The sequence below is a fragment of the Rhinolophus sinicus genome, linkage group LG04 (assembly GCF_036562045.2).
Source record: "Rhinolophus sinicus isolate RSC01 linkage group LG04, ASM3656204v1, whole genome shotgun sequence".
NCBI lineage: Eukaryota > Metazoa > Chordata > Mammalia > Chiroptera > Rhinolophidae > Rhinolophus > Rhinolophus sinicus.
The window spans coordinates 41,769,043-41,795,360 of NC_133754.1; the positions used below are offsets into that span (position 1 = coordinate 41,769,043).

At 36.9% G+C, this 26,318-nt stretch overlaps 1 protein-coding gene and 1 long non-coding RNA gene across 4 annotated transcripts in view; one reads left to right on the forward strand and one right to left on the reverse strand.

The window, feature by feature from the left end:
• Window positions 1-22,654, reverse strand: LOC141571014 (uncharacterized). Of its 3 annotated transcripts, none has more exons than XR_012495466.1 (4): window positions 22,564-22,654; window positions 19,125-19,249; window positions 6,850-7,031; window positions 1-472 (listed from the first exon to the last, which is right to left on the reverse strand). It is a non-coding gene; the product is annotated as an uncharacterized LOC141571014 (long non-coding RNA). The 3 variants fall into 3 exon arrangements; XR_012495467.1 differs by lacking the exon at window positions 22,564-22,654 and adding an exon at window positions 19,707-19,838; XR_012495468.1 differs by lacking the exons at window positions 1-472; window positions 6,850-7,031 and adding an exon at window positions 17,638-17,766.
• DNAJC3 (DnaJ heat shock protein family (Hsp40) member C3) overlaps window positions 1-25,428 on the forward strand; it is a 64,873-nt gene extending 39,445 nt beyond the window's left edge. The window contains exons 5-12 of the mRNA XM_019737175.2: window positions 2,843-2,995; window positions 4,660-4,841; window positions 5,273-5,392; window positions 7,081-7,186; window positions 7,270-7,390; window positions 19,834-19,966; window positions 20,794-20,942; window positions 22,594-25,428. Of these exons, the coding sequence (XP_019592734.1) occupies window positions 2,843-2,995; window positions 4,660-4,841; window positions 5,273-5,392; window positions 7,081-7,186; window positions 7,270-7,390; window positions 19,834-19,966; window positions 20,794-20,942; window positions 22,594-22,751 (1,122 nt within the window). The 3' untranslated portion in view covers window positions 22,752-25,428. The remainder of the gene's footprint in view (window positions 1-2,842; window positions 2,996-4,659; window positions 4,842-5,272; window positions 5,393-7,080; window positions 7,187-7,269; window positions 7,391-19,833; window positions 19,967-20,793; window positions 20,943-22,593) is intronic.
• Window positions 25,429-26,318: the final 890 nt, after the last annotated feature.

Here is a 26,318-nt window from a genome sequence, read left to right on the forward strand (position 1 = left end):
TTGGTGAAGAAAATGCAAATAATAATGAATAAAGTCAGGATTTGGGTTTAGTTGTTTTTTTCTCCATTCAGACTTTATTTTAAAACATTAATAATACAAAATCTGTTTGGAAATATTCACCTGGCCATTGAAAAATGGTACCTTATTAGTTATGTATTGCTGCTTAACAAATTGCCCAGTTAGCAGCTTAAAGCAGCATGCATTTGTGATCTTACAGCCCACGGGGTCAGAAATCTGGGCAGGCTTAGCTGGATCCTCTGCTCCAGGCTCTCTCACAGGCTGTAGTCAAGATGTCAGATAAGGCTGCAGTGTCATCTGGACGCTTGGCTGGTGAGGAATGTCTCCCAAACTCACTTGGTTGTTGGCAGAATTTAGTTCTCTCGAGCTGTTAGACTAAGGCCTCAGCCAGAGGTTCTTTTGGTTCTTTCTTATGTGGGCTTCTCCATGAAGCATCTCACAGCATGGCAGCTTACTTCATTCAGTGAGCAAGTGAGAAGGCAAGAGATTGACAGCAAGACAAAGAGATTACTAGCAAGATGGAAGTCACAATGTTTTGTACCTTATTAGGGAAGTGACATCCTACCACCTTTGTCATATCTGTTTGTTAAAAAGTTACAGCTCCATCCCATACCCTATGGGAGGGGATCACACAAAGACTTCAGTTCCAGAAGGTGGGGATCATTTGGGGCCACCAATCCACTGTTTGCATTTGAGGTCTCAGAAATAGGGATTTCTATTAAAGAGAGCAGCTTGCCTCTTTCCACAACCCCTATGCGATAACTATTACTGGTTTTTATCCAAAAGCTAAGTGACCACAGTAAATGGTAAGAAATAAAATATTGTCATAGGAAGAGGTTTGGCTGAAAGGGTCAGAAATGTAAGACATTAAAGAACAGAAGGAATATCAAATGAAAAAAGGAGGGAGGGAAATACTAGTAGGGTCCAGTATTTCTACATGTAAATTAATATCTTGGAACACGAGAGGGCAATTGGGAGGAGGCAGCAACCTTGTGGAAAGAGAGAAGAATCTTCCTCTTGTTTAACCCTCTGAAACTGTCTAGGATTATAAGTAAGTCCTTAGTTTTTTTCTCAAACTCTTTTCTTCCCTCCTTGGAAGAATCCCCTCCTTTCCCTCCTCCCTCCCTCCCAGCCCCCAGGAGGCCCAGATGACCTAAGCTCATTCCCTCTTTCCTATTCCCATTGCCTGAGCATGGAGTGAGGCTGAGGTCTCCATCCTCAACCTTAAGATTTAGGGCTTTCCCCTCCCTCACCTTCCAACATGAAAACTTGTGTGGAATATATTAGACTGTAAAGTTTAGGAGAGAAAAGATGCAAATTCCACCCAGAAGTGGCTGTCTTATACATTCTCTCTAAAAAGGAGCAGTAGTGCAACTTACCAATAAACTACTTTTACCGAGAGCAGAGTGACAACGCACACAAATTTATACCCCTTCCAGTGTGGTCTTTCAGAAGTACTCAAGAGCACCCCAAGGATAAGTCCTAGGCAAGCATGCCCTGACCCTAAAGCAACCCCTCTAGCTGGGTAATTCAGTCATGTAGGGACAGTCCTCCCCATAGTGAGCTGAGGTTATCAAATTCCTACTTAGCCATGAATACTTGGAGTCCTTCGAAAGTCAACGGGTTATACAGACAAAGTAGAATCACTAAAGTATCCTAAAAACAATCGGTGAAATGTAGAGCCTCTACCAAATGATAATAATCTTAAGGTTTCTTGTTTGGAGTATTCTCTCCTACGAGGCGGCTATGGAGGTGTTTTTTTAAAAAAACAAATCTACTAAAAGGGGAAGCAGTATGATTGGTCCATTGAAGGAGAAACATTTCTAGAAAAATTGGTTATCTGCGCCTCACCTAAAATTGGAACCCATCAACTACAATTCCCATCTTAAATAAGGATATTCGATTTCAGGAATTATTGCATATAAACTCTAATCTTAAAAAAGTCCCCCAAAAAGTCAGTAGCTTTTTAATGTAAGTACCCAATTTTTCTGAGCCATTAAGCTTAAGATTTTCTATCTGGAGGAAGAAATTCAGAGTCACTGCACGAGACTGGGCTGGGAGTGGGGACGAACTGGAAGCAGACACAAGGGATCTTTTGAGGTCACAGAAATGGTCTAAAACTGTGGTGAAGGTTTGCAAATGTGGTAAATTTATTAAAAATCATAGAATTGCATTTAAAATGAGTGAATTTTATGGTATATGAATTATACCTCGATAACTTTAAAACAGAGACAATTGTAAACCTCTTAAAACCACATAGGCCTTTTAATAAGGTATTACTCTTCTTTTACGCTGTAAATTCTTCCTTTCTTATTACGTCTTAGTCCCTCTAGTATCAAATCTTTTTCTATCCCATAACCTCTAAAAAACAAAACAAAATGCTCTCTCCCTCAGTTTCCCTGTGTTTTTCATTATTTTTTTAAAAAATAGGAAGTATAACTAGAAGGCAGAATACATAAAACTAGTTATTTGCACTAGAGCTATACTTCAGAACGTGAGAAAATGCTTTCCTTATTATTCATTCTTCTCTACCTTTTCCCCATCCCTGAATATATTTGCTTCCTGGTACGATTTGGGGGAGCCAGGGCTGTAGACCCTAGCGCCGCTGCTCGCTCTGTGTGCCGTATTGGTGGAAGATGTTTTTGCTGTTGCTTCCCCTGGGGCAGCAGCAGAAGCAAGTCCTCAGACAAGCCAGTTTTGCCAGTGTCTCTACCTGTCTCCCTCAATGCACAGAAGTATTTGGAATGGTCAGACCTGTGTGTATACTGTGGATATTAGACTTAAGAGATTAAAAAACCTGTTTAATTTCTTATTATTCTTATAGCTTAAGTCTAATCCAAGTGAAAATGAAGAAAAGGAAGCCCAGTCCCAACTTACAAAATCTGATGAAATGCAGCATTTGCGGTCACAAGCACTGGATGCTTTTGAAAGCTCGGATTATGCTGCTGCTATAACCTTCCTTGATAAGATTTTAGAGGTAAGTGTCTAAGATACTACAACTGACAATCCTAACACTTACTGCTTTTTTACTGTAAGGCATGTTTATACACTTTGACTTGTTATATACCACAAAAAAACTGGGATAGGGTAAAAATCAATTGGTCCTTGGCCTTTCAGCTCTTAAGTGAAAGATGGTGTTTATATAGAACAAGATTTGGAACTGAACTTTTCAGTAAGTGTATTGAATGTGCTTTGGAGTGGGAGTTACATATTTTTATACATTGCTTGCTTTGCTATTATTGTTTGACTTTATTTATTTAATTTTTGGTGCAGGGAGAAGATTTAGAGATTAAATAAGGGGGTAAAGGATGAAAGAGTTGGTTAAGAAAAAGGAAAAATAATGTTTGGGAGGAAATAGGAATGTTTAAAGTGAGAAGTTTCTAGGGAAGAAGGCACATGAACAGTTGATAGGATCCAGATGGTTCTAGATTGGGAAATTTAAGTCTACAGTTTCCTTGCCTTTGAAGGACTTAATGAAAATGCTTTCAGAAAGAAGTCTAAAGTTTTCAAATGAAAGCAATTGTAATCCATATTTATCACTTTCATAGCACTTTGATGTAGTTTCATTTAATTTTGGCAGTAAACTTGTGATACATGCATAATGGGCACTTCTTTGATAATTTTATAGAGGAAATCATGTGATGTAGTCCAGTGGAATTCACATTTTACTAAATTATTTTGCAAATCCTTTATTAAAGAAAAATAAAGTTACAATTTTTACCTTCCAGTAATTAGACTATCTATTCTGAACTAGCTTATTGTTCAGGATATTTATGTATATATGTTGATTTTGATATCTTAATATGTGTGAAAAATAGACATGACTTTAGAACAGCTCTAAGATATATGTAAAGAAATTTCCACAGGCCTTATTGGTGAGTTTCTGGGTTTACATTTTGAAGTATACTAGTACATTTACTAAACATTTTCAGTTTTTCAATAAAATAGAAATGATGAAGCCTCAACCTTCTCAAATAGTTTTTCTCTTTTCTTTTTATGATATGAGAGTTTAATTTCAAGGAGATGACATTTTAGAAAAGAGAATTTCATTTCGTTATTAGTGGAACAAAAATATTTTACAAAGTTAGAACCAGATTTTGTTTTATTATTATTTTTTTTTAAATTTAAGGTGGGCGCAGCTCACAGTGGCTTATGCGGGGATTGAAACGGCAACCTTGGTATTATTAGCTCCACGCTCTGACCAACTGAGTTAACTGGCCACCCCCAGATTTTATTTTTTGATGCTAGAAATTAGAATTGTTGATTAAGTACAAAAATCTGATTACAGAATATTCTCTTCAAAATCAGATATGCTTTACTGGGAACAACTTTCCATGTATTCTTATTTTCAACATTTTACAATTATATAATTGAAGGAGGTCGGAAAAGGGCCCTTGTTAGTATATATATCTTTCCCCATTAGAATTTATTTAAGATGTCCTTGAAGAAATTATTTTGTCACATCTAATTATTTTTGCCATATCTAAATTGTATCAGACTTTTAAATACTATTTACCATATTGAAATCACATTAATTGAAGATGTTTTATGTTGATAAATATGTACACAAAATATGTGGAATGTAAGTATAAATATGCATAACTTACTGTTTTTTAAAGTCTAGTTCTTTCGTTTCTCAAGGTTTGTGTTTGGGATGCAGAACTACGGGAACTTCGAGCTGAATGTTTTATAAAAGAAGGGGAACCTAGGAAAGCGATAAGTGACTTAAAAGCTGCATCAAAATTGAAGAATGACAACACTGAGGCTTTTTATAAGATCAGCACACTGTACTACCAACTAGGAGACCATGAACTGTCCCTCAGGTCAGTTCTAGTGACATACACATCTCATCATCATTTTATCGTTGGCTGTAAGATAGTCATCCCATTCTTTTAAATTTTATATTAATAAAATTGTTTGAGGTTTTCATAGTCCATATCCTTTTATATATTTTGTGTTATCCCTAAGTTATTCTATTTCCACATAGTTTATTTTTATGAAGTATGCTTATTAAAATAAATAGGAGATACGTAATATTTGTAGAAGGAAAATGGAAAATAATGTATAACTTAAAGCCATTTTCATTTGAATTAATGTGTGAATGGTACATCATATATAAAAGTGTATTATTAAGCCAGTATGTTTTGTTTAATTGTTACAAACAAAAAATACCTTTTATTGTGATTTTTGTATTTAGTATGGAGAGTTACTCATTTGACTTGGAATATTTTCTTCTTTTTAAATACATGAGCAGTGAAGTTCGTGAATGTCTTAAACTTGACCAGGATCATAAAAGGTGTTTTGCACACTATAAACAAGTAAAGAAACTTAATAAGCTGATTGCATCAGCTGAAGAGCTCATTCGAGATGGCAGGTAAGAATATGTTTGTCTAGACTATCTAGCATTTCCTCATATGTCTTTTGTTGGCACAGGAGAACAGTTGAACTACTTGCTCTTTTACTATTTAGCTATTGAGGATGGAGTATCCTAGGTAGCACTGGGCCTTAGCAAAACTACCCCAACTGTGCATTTTTTTTAAAAGGCAGAATATAAATAATAGTATTGTTATCAGCAGGTTTATTTATATTTCACCAAATATTTATTGAATATCTCCTGTATCAGGCACTGACTATGTACTAGGGGTGATGAAATACGTATGACTATAGTTTTTGGTCTTAAGAAGCTCATAGTTTAGCGTGGGAGACAGACGTATAAATTGATTATTAAAATTAGATAGCGATGTATACAGAGTATATAGCTCCAAGTCTGGGATATATGAAGCAAAAAAGAAATGCAGGGACTTAACACATTGTGTTTTCCCTCAGGTCCAGAGGTTCCTAGCTGGTCTACCTTCTTCTCTCCCCCTTTCTGAGTCTGTCATATTAAAAAAAAAAATAAAAAAAAAATATATATATACATATACATATGTATATGTATATATATGTATATGTATATATATGTATATATATACATATATGTGTGTGTAAATAAATATATATACACATATATATACACACGTATATACATATATTTATACACACATACACACACACACACACACACACACACATACTCATATAATGTCTGTGGTATTTAATTGTACCTAGCTGGACAAATTGGGGAAAGTACATTTCCACCTTCTCATAAGCTAGCCTGTTTTTTAAGTGCAGTATTTTCTGATTGAACTTTTTATTTCAAGCTAATTATAGTTTCACGTGTAGTTATAAGAAGTAAAGCAAGGTCTCACATACTCTGGAGTTTCCTCCAGTTGTTTTACCATCATGGAAAACTTTAGAACAATATCCCAACTAGGATTTTGGCATTGATAGCTAGCCTCTGTTTAAAATGTTGTATTTAAAGCTGTGTTTTAATACATCAGAATTTAAAAGGGAGGATCGCAGCACACTGGGAATAATGTGCCACAGTGGCATATAAATATATAAATATAGCTCATTTTGCCATTATTGAGGAAAGTAACTTAATTCTTAATGTATAACGTGACTAGTACTTTCCACCAGTTTTCAAAAAATGTTGAAATAGCTTTTATTGTTCTTAGAAATCTAGTAAAGTTAGGAATTTAAGCAGGTTCCCTCTGTAAGAAAGTACATTGTACTTAATTGTGACTATTAACATTCATGATATAAAATAGCATGTATATTATGGGCTCCATTATTTCATGAAAGTGTATAGTGACCAAGAAATAAAACCTTATTTCTGTTTTGCTGAAAGTGCTCCATGTAAGTGAGACATTAACAAAGTTTTTTACTCAGTTCCAAAACATGAGCGTTTTTCTGTAAAAACATTCATCACTTGGTTTAATTGGTACTCACAGCTATGCTTTGTCCATATACATTTTCTGTGGTCGTATGTTTTATCTCCTCTTAGTTTGCAGATAGTACCTTCCTTGATACTGTAGATTAATAAGGTAAAAGCAGTGTTTGAAGGCATGTGCTTGTTCAGGTGAACTGATTAAGCAACATACAGTGAAGAGTAGTGGGTCCTTTCTGTGACTCTGGAAATAGAATTTCACTGTTACTCATCATGATTTGCTTACTTAATAGATACACAGATGCGACCAGCAAATATGAATCTGTCATGAAAACAGAGCCAAGTGTTTCCGAATATACAATTCGTTCAAAAGAAAGGATTTGCCACTGCTTTTCTAAGGTAACAGTTGACTTGCTCCCAGAAATGTAAAAACTTAACATATGGAATAGCAACCATAAATCTTTTTTCACATTTACTTTTAGGATGAGAAGCCTGTTGAAGCTATTCGAGTGTGTTCTGAAGTTTTAAATATGGAACCTGACAATGTGAATGCTCTGAAAGATCGAGCAGAGGCTTATTTAATAGAAGAAATGTATGATGAAGGTAAATCTATAAGGAATTTGATTTGCAATATCTAAAATTTATGTATATGAAAATTAGCTCATGTTTAACATCCTGTTGTTTAGAACAAATTTACCAGAGTACAAGAAAATTTTGACAATTTTAGAAAACTGGAATGAAAGGAAAAAGTTCTGTTGAAACCAGTTCAGTAGGATATAAAAATAAGAATTTTAGACTTCCTTTGTTGTAGACAAGTTAGAAAAGATAAATAACAAAATAGAAAATTTAAATTATAGCTTTCATATCATCCAGAGGTAATCATTGTTAATTTTGGATTTATATCTTTCAGACTTTTTTCTATTCATATATATTAGTATATATTCTATGCATGTGTATGTATGTATACATATTCCATGCATATACTCAGTATACACATTATACATCCAGCCTACAGATGTATGTCCTATAATCCTAAATATAAAATGATCTTCTGTGACCCCCTAAGCTATTTAATAACAGTACGATAGCTGCTTACCCTACTTTGTTTAAGTTGAAATAACAGAGGTTCCTATTAGATCTTGTAAGGACCTTGAAAAAAGGCAGTGCCCTGTTTTTGGAAGAAAACTAGGGCATATACAGTAATATATATTTTTTGAAAACAAGACTTTCTTCATGTGACAATATACTATGAACATTTAAATGAGATGGTTTCTAAAAGAAGTGAGCCTTATATCTCTTATTGTAAAGTTTTTATTTCAAATCAGGTAAGTCATTTTAAATTGAAAACAGTGAAACTTGTTTTGTGGTATCCTTTTTGTTTCTCAGTTTGGTGCTGAGTATTTATTTAATAAAAGAGTGTGTGGCTATTAAAATAATATGTATTAAATATTAATGTCATGAAAAATAGTCATATAAGTTAGTAATCATGGAAAATTTTTAAATACAATAAGAATGCACCTGCAACAGTGATAAAACCTGTCCTAAGGAGATAACTACACTTACAGTTAGTTTGTAGTACTCTTTTTTAAGGCAAACTGATGATTCACTTTTTCTGCTTTCCACAATTTGACTAGAACCTTGCTCCTAAGTGGTTTCCTGGGAACGATGACAGCTCTGATTACTACTATTTGTGTGACATCTTTGTAGTACAGTCCTTGAGGTCTGATTGAGGCTTGAAATGTATGCAATCAATCTAAGTTTTAATATTCATAAGAATGTTTCAATAAGGCAGGTTATCTCCATGGAAGGGCCCATTAGCATACTTGTTTTTTTCACTTTTGAGCTATTGTGTCTACTCAGTGAGATGGCTCTACTCTAGGTTTCGTATTCCAGTTAGTTTTGGACTAAGTACTTTTGTCATCTGTATATAAACGTTCAGCTCTAATTGTGAAGTTAGAGAAGCTGCAGAGTATAAAAAGCTTAGTTATTGAAAAAAAGTTAAATTGTGTAGCCTGTTAAATATAATTTGAAAAATGCCTTTGTAACTTGAATATTTTTTTTTAGGGAAACTTGACAGCTTAGTTCTTAAAGAAAATGATGCTTAATACTAATGTATAGCTTGGTCTTTAAAGTCTGTTTTTTTAATTTCCAAATGATCAAAAGCGTCAAGTGTTGAGAAAAGTATTAAGGAAAAAAAAATAGGGAAGTATGTTCCAGGTGTGGGACAAGCTGTAGCTGGTACAGAAGCCCAGAGGTGAGGATGAAAGGGTCCTTTGCCTTCCCCGAGGTGATAGGCACCCTGGAGCAGGACAGAGGGTGTGTGTGGATAGATGGAAGTAGACCATAGACAGGTTTTTGTGTGGCCATTTTATTTGCTAGTTAACAAAACTGATTACCCAAGACAAACAAGTGTGACCTGAAATAGTAAAATGGCTTCTTTAAAAAAGAAAGAAAAAATACCCTACAAATTTCTTAACCATCTTAAGTAGAAACAGACTAAGTACACAGAACAAGGCCTATATTTGTGTTTGTCTATTCCAGTGCTTTGAACACAGTTGGTGATATTTCTTAACTGTTGAAAGAGAAATTATAGCATGAGATATAAAATTTTATAATCCGATGGGAACTGGAATTCTTTATTTAGCACTATTATCTCTTTTCCACTAAAAATTTCAATAAACACATTTATCGAGAACATTGATATATCAGATTCATTTAGAGTGCAGGCCATACATCATGTCCCTGTGTACAGAATTAAACATAGTTTGTCTCATCACTATTCAAATCAGCTTAAAATATAATGGCTAGGCTTGCCCTCAGAGTTCAATGTTAGAATGTGGTCTACTGTAAGAAGCACTGATGGAAGTTTGATTTTAAATTGTTCAGCCCTCTTTAATGTCAGACAGAGCTTACAGTTTTCTTCTACTTCTGTGATGGTAATTAGGCTGTAAATGTTTTTGGATAAAACTTTCCCTTTGTTGTCTAAGGATGAATATGAATAAAACAGTGGTAGAAGACTTGATTTTCATTATCTATATTATGACAGTTTCACAGGAGGTAAACATTTCCTTCAACATTTTATTGAGAAATTTCACATATAGAGAGAATTTTAGTGAACACTCATGTCCTCACCTTCTAGATTCTAAAATTAACATTTTACTATGTTTTATCACAACACTTATCTGTTTATCCCTTGGTCCATCCATCAGTGCATCTTTTTTAGATTGCTTTCAAAAAAAAGTTGTCAACTTTAATTTACTTTCCCCCAAATACTTCAACTTGTATATTATTAACTAGAATTTGTTTACTGTTTTCCTTTTTTTGGGGGAAGGGGTATTTTTAGATACAATGAAATGCACAAATTTTAGGCATACCAATTTGGGTTCTAATACCTGTGCAACCTGTTAAAGGGAAAAAAAACATTCATGGCATTTGTAAAAGACCTTATGGGAGACTTTATTCAAGGGAGGTGGGAGGAGTATCATGATAGATACAGGGAACATGGCAGCGGGGTCTTGTAGCGAGAGATTGGGCTCAACTCTGACTCCGTCAAGGACAAGTGGGGAATTATAACCAAGGAGCAGCGTGGGGGTGAGAAGATGGAAAATGACTAAGAAAACATCACGGAAAAGGGGGATTCTTTCTAGAGGGACTCAACTGAACTCTTGCTGAAGGCAGCCCTGGACAGGGGATGAGGAATTTGATCAGATATCAAGTTCAAATTTGGTCAAATACCAGGGTTGGGGGTTTTAGCTGAATGGACTTGGCAGGATTCTTGCTCAAACTGGATTCTACAAGGATAGAGGAAAAAGCCCAAGATTGCTTCTTAGTCAGAACTGAGAGGAACCTGACCAAAGTTTTGATCAAAAGAGTGAGTCTTTGTCAAACCCAAACTCCTAGGAAATACAAGTGTTACATTACCCTCTTGTCTCTTACCATTCAGTATCCATCTCGCCGCCCAGATGCAGCCACTGTTCTGATTTTCTCCATCATAGCTTAGTTTTGCCAATTCTAGATCTTCCTATCAACAGAACCATATGGCAGCTGACCTTTGAACAACACGGGTATGAACTGTGGGTCCACTTATATGCGGATTTTTTTCAGTAAACATTGTAAATGTATTTTCTCTTATGATTTTCTTAATAATTTAATAAGTTTTTCTCTAGCTTACTTTGTTGTTACATTTGTGGTACATATAATGTACCAAGTGTCAGTCGACTGTTTATGACTAAGGCTTCCAATCAACCTTATAGGCTATTTATAGTTAAGTTATTGGGGAGTCAAAAGTTATACATGGATTTTGGACTGTGCAGGGTAGGGGGCGGGGTCGGTGCCCCTGACCCCTGTGTTGTTCAAGGATCAACTATTAGTATGTCCTCTTTTGTATAAGGCATCTTTTATTCAGCATGGTTTTGAGATTTATTCATGTTATTACATGCATCGGTAATTCAATCCTTTTTATTGCTGAAGAGCAAAAGTTGGCAAACTTTTTCTGTAAAGGGCCCAGAGTAAAACCTACAGGCTCTATGCACCACAGTCTGTATTGCTGCTACTCAGCTCTGCCACTGCTGTGCAAGAGCAGCCTTAGACAGTACAAACGGACATGATGTGCTCTAATAAAACTTTAAAAACGGCTAGTGGGCTGGAAGCACTGTTATTTCTTGTCTACTATGAAAGCAGGAAAGGCATTCAGTATTTCACTGTAATCCTATCCCTGAAGAGCGTGCCTTTTTGTGACTATAGCACTTTGTCCATTCTCATAGTAATGGACACCTGGGCTGGTTATGAAAAAAGCTGCTATGAACATTATTCTGCAGGGCCTTTTTAGAAAGGCTTTCATTTAGTTTGTGTCAGTATCTAGAAGTGGAATTGCTGAGGCACAGGGTAAGGTGCATGCTTAGTTTTTAAATAAACTACTAGGCCCTTTTCTAAAGCGCAATTTATATTTTATACTCCCACCAATAAAGTCTGTGAGAGTGCCAGTTGCTTTATATCCTTGCAAACATTTGGTGTTGTCATTCTGTTTAATTTTATACAGTTTGATGTGTAGCATCTCGTGGCTTTGATACGTGTTTTTGATGACTAAGGTTGTTGAATACTTTTTCATATTCTGCTTATATATTCAAATATCTTCCTTTGTGACATGTTCAGATATTTACCTAATTAACAAAATGTGTTGTTTCTTTTTGTTACTGAGTTATAGAAGTTATGTATATATTTGTATTTTTCTCCTTTATTCTGTTAATGTAAATTACACTGACATTTCTAAGTTTTTATCAAGCTTGAATTATTGGGATAAACCCTTCTTGGACATGATGTATTATCCTTTTCAGATATTGCTGGATTTGATTTGGTAATATTTGTTCCTGAAGGATATTGCTCTGTAACTTCTTCTTTTACATTATCTTTGTCAGATTTTAGTGTTAAGGTTGTGCCGGACTCAACAGTTAGAAATTGTTCCCATCTCTATTTTCTGAGAGAGTTGTGTTAAGATTAGTGTTTTTCCTCTTTCAAGTTTGAGAGAATTCACCAGTAAAATTATCTTGGTCCTGGAGTTTTCTTAGTGGGAAGGTTTTTGATGATGAACTCAGTTTCTTTTATCAATTATAGGGCTGTTCATATTTTCTGTTTCATCTTGTGTTAGTTTATGTAACTTGTGTCTTTCAAGGAATTTATTTCATCTACACTGTTGAATCTGTTGGCATGAAATTTGTAATATCATATTCTCTTACTGTCTAAAATCTGAAGTGATTATTCCTCCTTTCATTTCTAATGGTGATAATTTGTATCTTCTATTTTTCCTCTTGATCAATGCAGCTAGAGTTCAGTCAAAATTGTTGGTCTTAAAGAACCTGCTTATGGATCTGTTAATGTTTTCTATGATTTTTCTCTATTATTTTATTGATTTCTTCTCTTCTTTCCTCTGACTTACTTTGGGTATACTTTGTGCGTTTCTTGCTTCTAAAGGTTGAACGCTCATTGATTTTAGGCCTTTTTTATTTTTAATATATGCATTTAAAGCTGCACTACTCACATTTTGTTTTATTTTCATTATCAACACACTGAAATATATTCTAATTTCTCTTTTTTCTTTGATGCATAGATTATTTAGATATATTTTAATTTTCAAATATTTGGTGGTTTCTTGGTTACCTGATTATTGATTTCTAATTTAATTCCATTATAGTCAGAGAACATACTCTATGATTTTCTTTCTTTTAAATTTATTTAGATTTGTTTTCTTTTAAATTTATGTAGACTGGTTTTGTAGTTCAGGATGGTATCTGTCTTGCTGAATATCCTATGTGTACTTGAAAATAATGCATATTCTGTTAGTTTTCCCATCAGTTACTGAGAGGAGAGAGCTGTTTAATTACCTGCTGTGGGAATTGCAGACTTTCCTGTCTTTCCCTTTAATAGTGTCTACGTTTCCTTTGCACATTCTGAAGTTCAGCTATCAGCAGCCTACACATTTATGACTGTTATGTTCTCCTGATGGGCACCTCTTCCTCATGCTCCCCCCCTATCAATTCCAGAAGGGAGAATTGCAATATTCTTAGAAAATCCTGAGGAAAAATGATTGTTAACCCAGACTTTTAAATATAGCAAACTATTTAGGGTATTTTAAAAATAATTTCTTGGAAATTTTAAGTGTTGTGGGATCTCCATGGAAAGCCTGCTGCTTGATTAGGAGGTAGCTTTTTGACAACTTTTTCTATGCCACTATTTCTATTTAGATTTTCTCTCTTGTGGATTTAGTTTGAGTTACTCTTTTGAGTTTTCAAATTTATTTGCACAAAATTTAGTGAAATAGTCTCATTATTTTAATTTTTTTGTTTTTATGGTTATTTCTCAGTTGTTTGAATTTGAGCTTGCTTGCTTCCTTTGGTTGATTAGGTTAGGTGTTCACAGATTTTTGCCAAGAAATAAGGCTTTTTACTTATCAGTTGATTCTGTTTCATTTTGTTTTTGTCCTACAATTCTTTCCTAATTTTGAATCATGATTACATTAATTTTTCTCCTTTAATTTTTATTGAACCATTAAGGCTATAAATTATCCTGTTAGCACTGCTTGAGCTGTGTCTTATTGGTTCTGAAAACTAATGTTTTCATTATTTTCTAGATATTTTGCAATATTTCTTTTTCTTCAAGAGTTGGAGAGTTTAACTTTTTTTAGGTGGGAAACTTATTTTCTGTTTTATTATTTCTTGTGTTATAACATTGTGATCAGAGAATGTTTTTATTTTAGTACTTCCATTTTTTGGAATTTATTACTGGTTTCTTTTTTTACCTGAAATGGTTGACTTCATGAGTCATAGGGATTTGAAAGTAGGTGAATGCTCTTGTTTCCGGGAGAGTCTGACATATCAATCAAATCTGTCTTCTAGTGCGGTCTTCCTTTTCTTACCTGTTTTTTTTTGCCCATTTGATCTGTGATGAACAGAAAGGTAAGTCTCCCTCATTAAGTCTCTCCTAGTATCGCTCATAATTGCTGCTTTATAAATGTTGACGTTTTGTTTGATGCACAGCATTATGTTCATGATTTTTAGCCTTGAACATTATAAGCGCCCCCCCCCCCCCTTTTGGTGTTTAATATTTTTTACCTCAATTCGAATTATCTGATGTTAATTTAAGATGTGAACCAAACTTTTCTTATATTTGCCTGGTGAACCTTTGACCATACGTTTTTTAAAATTGAATTTATTAGGGTGACATTGGTTAATAAAATTATATTGGTTTCAAGTGTACAATTCTATAATCCATCATCTATATATTGCATTGTGTTCACAACCCATATATTTGACCTGCTTTACTCTTTTATTTTCAACTTTTTGGAATCACTTTATTTCAAGTGTGTCTCTTACATAGAATTGGGTTTTGCTTTGTGTTCCAATACGAAATTCTTCTAAATAGAGTTAAACACATTTACATTTATTTATATGACAGATGTGTTTGGTCGGAGTTCTGGCATTCTGTTTTGCTGAGAATTTTTGCTATTTGGCTTGCATTATTTTGTGTACCATTTTGATATATAGGAAGGTTTATGCATTTTTTTTCTTGGTTATCTTTATAGTTTTGTTAATGTAGCCCTCTTTCTTTGGGCAATATCTGTTAGTTTCCTGCAGTGAGGGACAAATTATTATAGCATGTTTATTTCTCTTCTTTTCCTTTATCACTTAATAATTGTTCATCAGTTTCTCTCTAGTATTTGCCTTTGGCCTATCAGTGTGTGATATTTTCTGATTGCTTTGATTTCTTCAGCTGTACTTGGTGGGAACTAATGAACTAACTTTTTCATTTTCTCTCTCCTTTCTTCTTCCATTTTTTGTTAGCTGTATGCCTTTTGTCTTGTCTGGGCATACATACTACTCTATCACTACAACTCCGTTTTGTTTTAGTCTTGGTTCTACATTAAATATATTTGATGTGTTCCATCCCTCTTTTGGCTGTGGTTTCTTTAGGTTTCTCTTAGTGAGTTCATCCTATAGTAATTTCCTCGAGGGTCTCCTGGGAAAACTTTTTCCTGATTTCTTCTATCTTCAAAGCTGTTTGTACCTTTTATACTGGAAGGATGGTTTGGCTAGGTAATAAAATCCTTTGTTCATAAATTTTCTGTATATCTTGAAGTTACTGTTCCATTCTTTTCGGGCACTGAATATTGCTATGGAAAATCTGGGGCCAGGTTTTTTTGTTGTTTTTGTTTTCCTGGCCATCCAAACAGCCCTTATCTTTCAAGTGCGTTAATTACTAGGATGTATGTTAAAGTTGATCATGCACATGTATGCCCTTTGAATAGATTTATCTTTTATTTTAGGAAAGTTTTCTTAAATTTAATGTTTTGTTCTGTTGGTTTGGTTTTCTGCTTCAAAGGTCTAATTATGTATAAGTTGTATTCTCTTTGCCTGTCATCTATAGCTACACTCTATTTTCATTCCATTTTGTTGGGTCCTTATTTTTTCCCCCATATACTTCTCTTTCGTCCTTCTTCATTTCATCTTCACTTCGGTGATAATTTTTGTCATTTTTCTTGAATTTTGACTACTCACATTTTTATCTCCTCGTCTTGCTATCTCTTTGCTGAGTTCTTATTCTGCTTTGTGATTACTCTTAATAGAGGTGATTGAATTAAGTTTTAATGATTCGTGCCATGATGTTTGCTCAGAATTGTCACATATTGTTTGGCTATTGTTCTGATGCAAATTCATTGGGTAAGTTTTGGTGCACTTTTCCTGTTTTAATTTAAAATTAAGTATCTTTGAATTGATGCTGTGCCATTAAAAAATGTTACTCATCTCAGAATGACTTGAATTACCCTTTCCTAGTTACCTGTGGGAAAGTCCTTTGGGGGTATGAAAAGGGCGCTGGGGACAGGGCGTCTTCTGTACTTCACACTTGCAATGCTCTCTGCTTCACTGTTTCCACAGACATTCTGCTTCCTGCTAAAATGGCCTTCCTGTATAGCCCTGCCCTCTGCTTCTCTGAACTAAACTGTGTCCAGGAGGTTGTCTGCTGCCAGCCCTGCTGCCCCCCTGCCCACTTCCTTTGCTACACCAAAGGGGTGTATCTTTTGCAATTTGGGGTGAGGCCCTCACCTTCAGAGAGCACATAGTTGCTCAGTTTCCTGAGATGTGGTGCCCTGTTATTCTCACTTATTGTAGTCCCTTCTTTTCCTTTCTTCTCTACTAAGGTCTATGCTTTCTCTCCACTATGTCCGCTCTAGATGTCATGGTTCTTGGAATATGCAAAAGATACAGGAGTCCATACTCAATGGAAAATGTATTTTGCCGACATTTTCTGTGATCTCTTGCCATTGGGCCTTTTTCACTATTTGCTTCCCCCCCTCATTTTGGATTCATGGCTGATATTAGCTAATTTTAGTAGCCCTTGTACAGTTTCTTTGTTTTGCTGAAAATGGAGCTCCCCTGCCCCCTTTTACCTTGTTTTGTTTTGTATGATATCCAGGATGAGAAAATTTGTGTTCCATGGGCGTATTTATCTTGAAAGTTTGATGTACTATTTAAAAGGCTCTCTAAGGTCCTTGTATTGTACGAGGATAGACGTTTAGGGGAATAGGGCGGAAGCTGGGAAGAGCTGTTATAAAACTATTACAGCTGTTCAGGTGCATTAATTATGGACTAAATCACAGTGGTAATTGTGGAAATGGTGAGAAGTAGTTAAATTCTGTTGAAGGGAAGCTGATTTGGGATTTGGTAATGGATTGGTGGTGTAAGAGAGAAAGGGCAGTCATTTGCAACTGTGCATATCTGTCATTTAAACGCTTCTCTGTATTGGCGAGCTCACTGCAGACTTCACGTGGGTAGGACCCGTTCACAGGAAGACTTCCCTACGGCACTTGCCATCTTGCCCAGTTGCCAAAATGAGCAGGGCTTTACTCATTTTACTCTTACTTCTCAGGTGCAGCCCTTTGGTGTATTTAAATTCTGGATGGAACTGCTTTTCCTTTGTTTGTTCCAGGTCTGTTGTAGAGGTCTTGAGTGCCTGTGGGCCCAGTTCTGCATCTCCTCCCGGTCCCGGAAGCTGTATCAGGGGCCTGCCGGAAGCACATCTTTCATTCTGCTGGTTCTGGGTCCCCGGTGAGGTTGATGCTATAGCTGCTCCACATGCGAGGAGAGCGCCGCCCAGCCATTCTTCCATCATCCCACAGACTATCCTGATGGGTGCCTTAAAGCTACTCTGTCGTGCTAAGCTGGGGATCCTTGGCCGACAAGAATGGCTTCCAAATCTGCGAGGGCCTCTTCCAATGTATATGTGGACTGTGGCCCTTTCTACTTAGGTTTATTCATTATTATCCCATTTGCAGTCTCTCTTCCAGAAACTTATCAAAATTCTTGTCCGCTGTGTTCAGTGATGCGTGGTTATATTTTTGTCATTTTCGTGGGATAGTGGGGTGGAGGGCTGGCAAACTCCTGTTTATCATCCACGCTGCCATCTTGATCTGGTTGTTTGCTCCTTAAGAACTGAGTGAGGGGAATACGGAAGAAAAACTTTGGATAGGAGAAAATGTTTTAGATTCAGAGTTTATAAAGTGAATTAGCTAATATGTACTGTACTGTTTGCTCAGGGCCTTAATGTTTCTGGCTTAGTCTACTTTTCACAGCTGCTCAGTGTCGTATGAGATAAACATTAACTGGGTATCATTTTTTATTTTGAAGATACCCCTTGGAGAGTGGAATCTGAAATACAATTAAAAATTATCTATATAGTTTATGTCCATGGGAAGTCTTATATCATCCATATTGAGTTTCTAATTAGTTACCTGTGAATTTAGGAAACCTACAATTTTATATTTTTTCTATATAGAAAAAATGTGTCTACCTTAAGTTTTAATATAGGAATATAGAAGACAGCTTTGTGGGAGATACTCTGAAGATTTAAAACATGTTTTGAATGTAGAGTTTGCATAAGTAGCAAAATTACATGCATTGAAACATTTTCCTCTTGGATTAAATTCCTTCAAAATACGTTTCCTTACTAGGCTGTGATATCAAGTGCTATGGGTATTCAAAGTTAAACCTCACTACTATTTATTATGGGTTTGTGTACTAAATTGCAAAGGTATTTTACGTTGTCACTATGGGTTGGGTGACATTAATATTTAATATTAATGCATTGAGGCAGGAATTAGGATAAAAGCCTAGGCCCTCCCCCACCCCCATGGACCAATGGTAGGGTTGGTTCGGTCTTCTATATAGTAGCGGCTAACTACGTGTGTTGATCTTATCCCAATACCTTTCTCATTTTAATCTGCCCAAGGTGCCTTCCTAAACCTTCTCCAGGATTAGCAATTGCCAATTTTGCTATGGGAAAAGACAGCTCTGGATAACACCTCTGAACATTCAGAGGTGTTATCCAGAGAATGTCTTTTTCCCATAATGAAATGCATTTTCATAAAAACTAGAATTTGAACCCAACAATCCATTATTTGAGATGTCTGTCCAGGGAGGACATTGAGAAAAATTTGTGTTGGTGGATGGGACTTATCATATAGTTGTATTTGGCTAAGATTTATTCCAGAAAAGATATAAAGTCAGCTCAATAGAGGGAGAAGGCTCATGGGGCAAAGCTTAGAGGAAAACAGGTGGAAGATTCCAAGCATCTCTTTCTGTGAAACCATACAGCACAAGCTAATTCTTCAGCACGTGTGAAGTGCTGTCTACCAGGGAAGCTTGTTAGAGACCCGGTGCCCAGGGAGTTTATTGGGCGCTGGTGACGTAGGTACCACTCCTGCCTGGTTCATACCAAAATTCCAGACTTCCAGAAGGAAAGAAGACATTTAGCATCAACTACGTTGTTTGTATAGTTTCAGCATTCTTACCTGGGAATGTTGGGAACACTCCTGAAATCCAGCTTGCCAGCAGACCTTTCTAAAGCTAACAGTCTCAGGCCTGTTGTGTTAACTCTTTCCTGCATGACATTAGAGATCCAGATGCCTTGTATTTTCTAAATATTTAAAAAAAGAGATACAATATGGATTGGTATCAGACTTCCCATACTAGGACTGTATGTATGGTTTTCTGTTTTGACTGATACTTAAAAATCAGGTTGTAATAGTCTGTGTTGGAATCTGTGGGTGACTCAGTGATTCTGATTGCTGGTGGTTTCTCTCGCTCCCTTTCTAAGCCTCTAATTCTTCTGTGCTGTGGACCCTGTAGCTGACCATGCAGATTTTCTTTGCCATTATTTTCCCGGGTAACAGTCATTTTAATCTTACTGATGGTAAGATTGCTTTGTATGAAGTGCTGATACTCAAACACCTGAAAGGTGTGAGGATAATGTGGGAGGGTGGGCAAGTAAACAAATAGCAGTGAATTGTACTGACTGGGAGTAATAAGCTACTGAATTCCTCCTTATGTATGCCTTTTGTAAGTTTGTGTACAAAATTACAGAGTGGTCTCACTTAGGCCCAGAGCAGACGTAACGTGAAGGGGCTACAGGTGGTGTCTTCAGTATCAATGTCGCAGGATAAGTAAAGGTTACAAGTTGTAATTCCTCTTAACAGCATTATCTTAAACATATTTTGACAGCTATTCAGGATTACGAAACTGCTCAGGAACACAATGAAAATGATCAGCAGATTCGGGAAGGTCTAGAGAAAGCACAAAGACTATTGAAACAGTCGCAGAAACGAGATTATTATAAAATCTTGGGAGTAAAAAGGTGAATTATTAATTTAAAATTTACATTGTTACTTTTAATCAACTGTTTTAAAGCTAATCATTGCTCCTCATTTTTCTCTCTCGGGTTCATTTCCTTTCCTTACGTAATTTCACTCATAGATTATACTAACAGTTTTATCTTATTTTGCATATGTTACAATTTTGATAGAGACTAGAAATGCAACAATGGAGAATTAGTAGTTGGTGACAAAGATATGACACTGTAGCATGAATAGGTTCTAGGCCTGGATTTATTAAGGGTAAAGAGGTAGGAGTGAGGTTTCTTTTGGTGGGGCCAGGAGGTGGGGAGGGGATGGGGAAAAGAACAGTCTCTACGCCTAAAATAAAGTGGCACTGTTAGAATCAACTTACAGGTACTGAGAGATATCCATGTGTTTTAATATAAGACCCACTTTCTCTGAACAATCACCGACCTTTTAATTGTTCTTATAAAGTAAGCTAATCCAGAAACAAAAAAAGTGGGGTTCAAAGAGTCCAAATCTCTCTCTCAATACCGAGAATTAAATCATGGCAGCTTGGAAATTCAGAAAGTTTGTGATTTTTTTTTTTTTAAAGGGAAAATTGTAAAGATCAGGAGTACTTTGATTCCCAGTGAGATCCTCACCTTAGTGAACGAGTATAGAAGGCAGCCTGGCCAGCTGTAATCATCACCCAGGGCTGTATATCAGACATTCAGCCGAGGGCACCTTTGGCACTATGGGAAAACCAGGCTGCTAGGTTGCCAGTGGGATCTTAACTGTCTGTTTTTTTTCTGGCAGTGTGTTGGGTACTTCTTAACTAATTATTAATCATTTTAATGCCCCTCAGAAATGCCAAAAAGCAAGAAATCATTAAAGCATATCGAAAATTAGCACTGCAGTGGCACCCAGATAACTTCCAGAATGAAGAAGAAAAGAAGAAAGCTGAGAAAAAATTCATTGACATAGCAGCTGCTAAAGAAGTACTCTCTGATCCAGGTATTGCTTGACTTGAACGTTTTCTCCTGTCTCAAAATGGCTGAGTGGGTGACCGCTCGGAGACTTCCTTTGCCCGTCTCAGAAGCAGTGTCAGAGCGGACAGCAGGCAGCTCTGGGGCTCTCTTCGGGGGCTGGTGACTGGTCCCGGCCTTGCAGTTTCCGAAGTCCAGTTTTAGGTGTACCCCGTCAGGGCCAGGGACCCTCATATTCACAGCACAGTGAAAACACCAACAAATGTGGAATCAGTAGGCCTTAGTTGGCCTCTCATCTCTACTTGACAAAAGTTACAAAAACTTTTTAGGCCTCTGTTCTTTTCACCTGTGATATGAAAGCACAGTGGTGAGGGCGATCTCTTAGGTTCCTTCCTACTCCGCAGATCAGTGATGAATTCTTTGTACCAGACCTACAGGGGCTTGATCAGGAGACCAGTTACAAGGCTGGAATGTGCAGTGGTGGGAGGAGAGCATGTCTGAGCCCAGGGGCTCCCTGCCCATGTGTGTGTTCCCCAGGAACCTTGCCCTAAATCAGTGTCCATTAGATTTGTCATATGCTAACATGGCCTTGAAAATAAGAGTGAGACAGCTAAGAATTTAGGTAATATTGAACAACACATGGACATTTCCAGGGGGAATTTGATGTTCAGCTAATTCGTACTGCTTTGTGTGGCTTTCCATGTCACTGGGTGCAGAAGCTATGACTTGAGCTAGACAAATGCAACAAAAATAGAAGGAAGTCATTTTATGCCTATTTGACAAATCTTTCTTGAACAATCTACGCTATGGATTTGAAGTTAAAAAGTCCTTTGTTCTCAAGTAATTTATAATCCAGTAAGGGAGACACAAGTGTACTTAGTGAGTAGGATATGTACTGTTTGTCCCCAACATCCACTGAATGATTCTATCCTCTTAGCTAGTGCAGTGCAGGAGGGGCAGCTGCATTAGCTAGGGAGCTGGGAATCTTCCGGGGACGGAGTCTGGCGCTGAGCTCTAAGGGCAGCAGGGAGCTAACCAGGGGAGTTGAAGCTGACAGTCACAAAGGCAAGCATTGAGAAAAGAACTGCATTTCTAATTACTAAGAGTTCTTTCTTGTTCTCTGTTCCTTTTTCTTAGCTCTGTTCTTACTTTAAGGATGAAATAGCTTTTTCTCATCTCTGAGGATACTAGCTTGCTCTTCTGCCATCTGTATTTTCTCCCACTTGTCTGCACTGGTCTCGCTGCCCTCAGGTCTGAGGAACCTTAGCTCTATTTCGTTTTAATGGTGAACACTAGGAAGCCTGGTGTGTTGAGGAGGTTGTGTGGGCTGACTTCATTGTCGGGGTAGGTTGGTAACACGGGTCAGTCAGAAGGGTAGGACATTTGGAGGTCTCCTTCTCTCCACTTACTCATTTTTTCCAGAGAAGCATTTCCTTGGAGAGCTTCTTGTGAGGAGAGAAGATTTAGGGGCCTGAATTTCAGTGGCCACCATTTTCCACCCTGGCCCTCACCGCCTTCTCTGTGACTGGTGTTTCTCTAGTGTGCTACCTGGGTGGGCATGGGAGAGCCCAGATTTGAGTATCGGGCACAACTGTTTAGAGGACTGAAAAGTAACGTCCGCGGTCCCATCCCCTCACCTTAGTCAGTACCTGGTCTCACTTTGCTGCTTCCTCTTACAGAAATGAGGAAGAAGTTTGATGACGGAGAAGATCCCCTCGATGCGGAGAGCCAACAAGGCGGCGGCGGCAGCCCTTTCCACAGGAGCTGGAACTCATGGCAAGGCTTCAATCCTTTCAGCTCAGGCGGACCTTTTCGATTTAAATTCCACTTCAATTAAACCAGCTGTTATTTGTTGTTCTTAATTTTTTGAAGATTAAAAACAAAGAAACCTTGTTCCAGGATCCTAATGAAAATTTCAAATCTTTCAGTTTGTCCATGACCAAAGAGTTGTTTTATAGGAAAAATTTGTTCTCACCATTTTACACTTGAGGTTGATGGGTTTGTGAGGGCAGGGAGGCGAGGAATGTTCTATTTCTGACCAAATAGCCTGTGTATGTGTTGTGACTGTCTGGAAGCAGTGGTCTGAGGCAGGCTCACCTGTGGGAGCGCTCACATAGTTTCTATTTTTCTACACTAACGGCCCGTAGAAATTGCCTGGCACAGTGTGTCAGTTCCTACCTGGATAAGAAGGAGCTGCCAGCTTCCTGAGCATGGGTTGTATTCAGTATTCTTAACGAGAAGATTGACATTTTGAGCTATATGTTCTTAGGGACAACTTTGCTTAGATTTTGGTCAGTCCAGTGACTTGCAAATATTTGTTAAATTACAGAGCCACACACACTTCCATCTCCCTATAGCATGAACATGGCTGTCACTGAAGGAGGGGCAGAGCCCAGCTTTTAGCGAACCTGCTACGAAGTGGTAGTTGGTATAGCCAGGTTAAGACTTTGGATTGATGATAAGCTTATACTTTGTATTATTATTTTTTTGTTTAGTACCTGCAATAGAATACTGAAAACCACTGAAATAGAATTAATTGTAAAACCTCTGGGCCCTTTTGTTTAATATGAAACTAATACATTATCTTAAAAGATAAGTTATGTATAAAATCAGTTCAGCTAATACAGCAATGGTATTATTTAAAATAATATTGAACTGCAGAGTGAAATACTTTTAACAACTGAAGTTGTGAATTAAACAGAATTTCCTGTAACAGGATTGGTTTAGAAATGTAAAGTTGCTCAGTGAACATAAATAGCATACCCTGTTTCCGACTTTTAATAAATACAGTGGCACAGCTTCTCTTACCTCCTGGCTGACCCTTTGGGGCTGCAGTGACCTGCACGTGGGACCGGTTTTAGGTGGGCGCTAAATAGCAGACCTGTCCCTTTACGAGACCTTGATGCCTCTAGATGTTCTCCTGCCTAGAAAAAAACACAGGTTTACAAATCTAGTCAGCTCTGGCTATATTTCCACTATCACCATGGCAACTTTTCTTTGGATACCTTCTTACCCTTTAAGAAATGAACTATTCAATCTTTGTATATTCGATAATTTTTTTCCTTAAAAAAATGAGTGTTTAATCAAGAACATTAAATATTTATGGAACTATTGATGCTGCATTTAAAATCTAAGATAATTACTTTAAATAAGAATTATTACCTTTATTCTAGAAAGGTTTTTGTGTTTGCCTCAGAGCATTTTGAAGCATTTTAAGCCGTATGGGTCTAATATATGGTTTTTATGAAATCAAGGATTTTAATTTTAGTTGTGGGTGGCATCCTGACCAGTAATATCCACAACAGCCAAGCACAAATTATTTTCTTCTACAGTCATCCTGAAACGTGGAAAAAAATTTTTTAAACAGAGAGACAAAAGTCAAATAGTTTAGTTGGGGAAAACACGTAAGTGCTTTTTGCGTCTATTTAGAAGTCTATGTTTCTTACCAATAAACTTAATGCATTTTGAAAACTAGTGAACAACTTGCAGCTTTCATTTTGATTTAATGTCTCCAAATTCAAGCCATTGCGACAATAATTTCTAAGGAAGATTCATTTTTGTTTGTTTAATCTCAGTAATCTCATTACTTATATAAAAAATACTTTTTTTTCCCAATCTGGTTCTTTTGTATGTACTGTCACTGTGACCTCTTTGAAATCTAACACTGGCCTCTATCTACTTTCAAAATGAAGACTTTTCACACAGTCAGAACAAAGGAAATAGCAAGTCACTTGCCCTTCCCTTCAGAGAGGATGCCCACAACACGGAGCCAGAGGGAGTCAGGCGGGTTGGGACTGGGCTGCGTGGGCACTGCATCCCGCAAACCCTCGCTGCCTGCAACCTGCTGTTTGCATTATCTTTTCTCCACTTACAAGAATTCCTCTTTGTAAAGTCTTACTGTGGATCTAAGTAAGTCATCGTAACAGATGTGCGAGTTCTTTGCCTGTTTTCAGAGAAGAAAGAGTAAAAGCTATCATGCCAAGTACCAACGCCACTGAGAGAAATTAATTCTCTGGAATTTGTTGTTTTGCTGACTAATGAAGAAAACAACGACCTTTCAGTTCCAGCCTTGATGGGCATCAGTCTCTGGCATCCACCTGAATGGGAAGACGGTGGTCACTCCATGTTTAACAGGAAGAAAAACGTGTGTCAAGGGATAGTCGTTCCTCTTGCCGGCCTGATGGAGATCGTGATGCGAGGGGACTCAGATGACAGAGAAAGCGCTGGACTTGTGTTTAGTCTACTTTCACTTACCGCTCTCTGGTCTCTTTTTGCAGACTGCAGGTGCCCAGTAACTTTTATGGCTCTTTCTGGAAAAGTAAAATCAGGGGTGCACTCCGCCTTACCTGTATTATATTCCTTCTTAAACTCCTCCTTTCCTTTTTGGTGAGCTCTGGAAGTGAAGTGTCGCTGGTCTGTACATTGTGGATATTTTCCACAGCAGCAAGTATTAAACACATCAGCCTATAAATGTGAAAAAGTTCTAAAAAGAGAATAAATTAATTTATTGCTCACTTCTGAAAGTTTGTGCTTTCTTACCATGGATAAATGAAAACCAGTAATTTACTGATGTGACTTGGATGTAACATAATACTAATTTTAAAGTATCTGTAGTCAGTATTAAAAGTTTTAAGTATCAGTATGGAAACAGAACTTTTGGGGACTCTGATAATAGAATGTAAAAACTACCCACAAATTTTTTGAGAGAAAAATACTCCTAATAACCCAGTAGAAAAAACAAGTTAATAGAACCACAATTTGAAATTGGCACCATTTTCTATTCATGGTGGAAAATTTAAGATTCCACTTTTAAAGGTATGAAATTGGTCAGAAGTTGTATGTGAGATATACCATGAAAAAAATGCGTAAGACGCTTAGGTTAAAAATGGTTCCTCAGTCAGGTCTGCGTTACATCAGCTGCCTTAAAGCTACCGGGCACTGGTGACAGGCCTTGCAAAGTTTTCACTGGGACACACACCAATAGCATCTCCTAGAGAAATTCATGCAACTTTGTTGAATGTACTTTACTTTTCCATATTTATAAAGGAAGAAGGCAAATGCTAATTTGTCAACAAATAATATCCTTATTCTAAATCAGATAATTCCTTTTAGTAGAGTTTACTCTGTAATTGCAAATATTGTTAATAGGTGGGGATAATTTTTTTTAACAGATCTCATTTGCTGAATGATTTGAGAGTAAAATTAGCCACTGCGTGGCTTTGTGTATAGTAACAGGTTTTGTTGCACTCATCCGTGGTTGAACCTCTTAACTGTCGTGGAAAGCAGAGTGCAGAGAAGGTAAAAACTGGAGATGTTTGAGAAGAGAAAATATTACTCTTACTGTAAAGGCTACAGTTGGCTTTGAATGAGACAAGACTAAATACCCTCATCCATCTCAATTTAG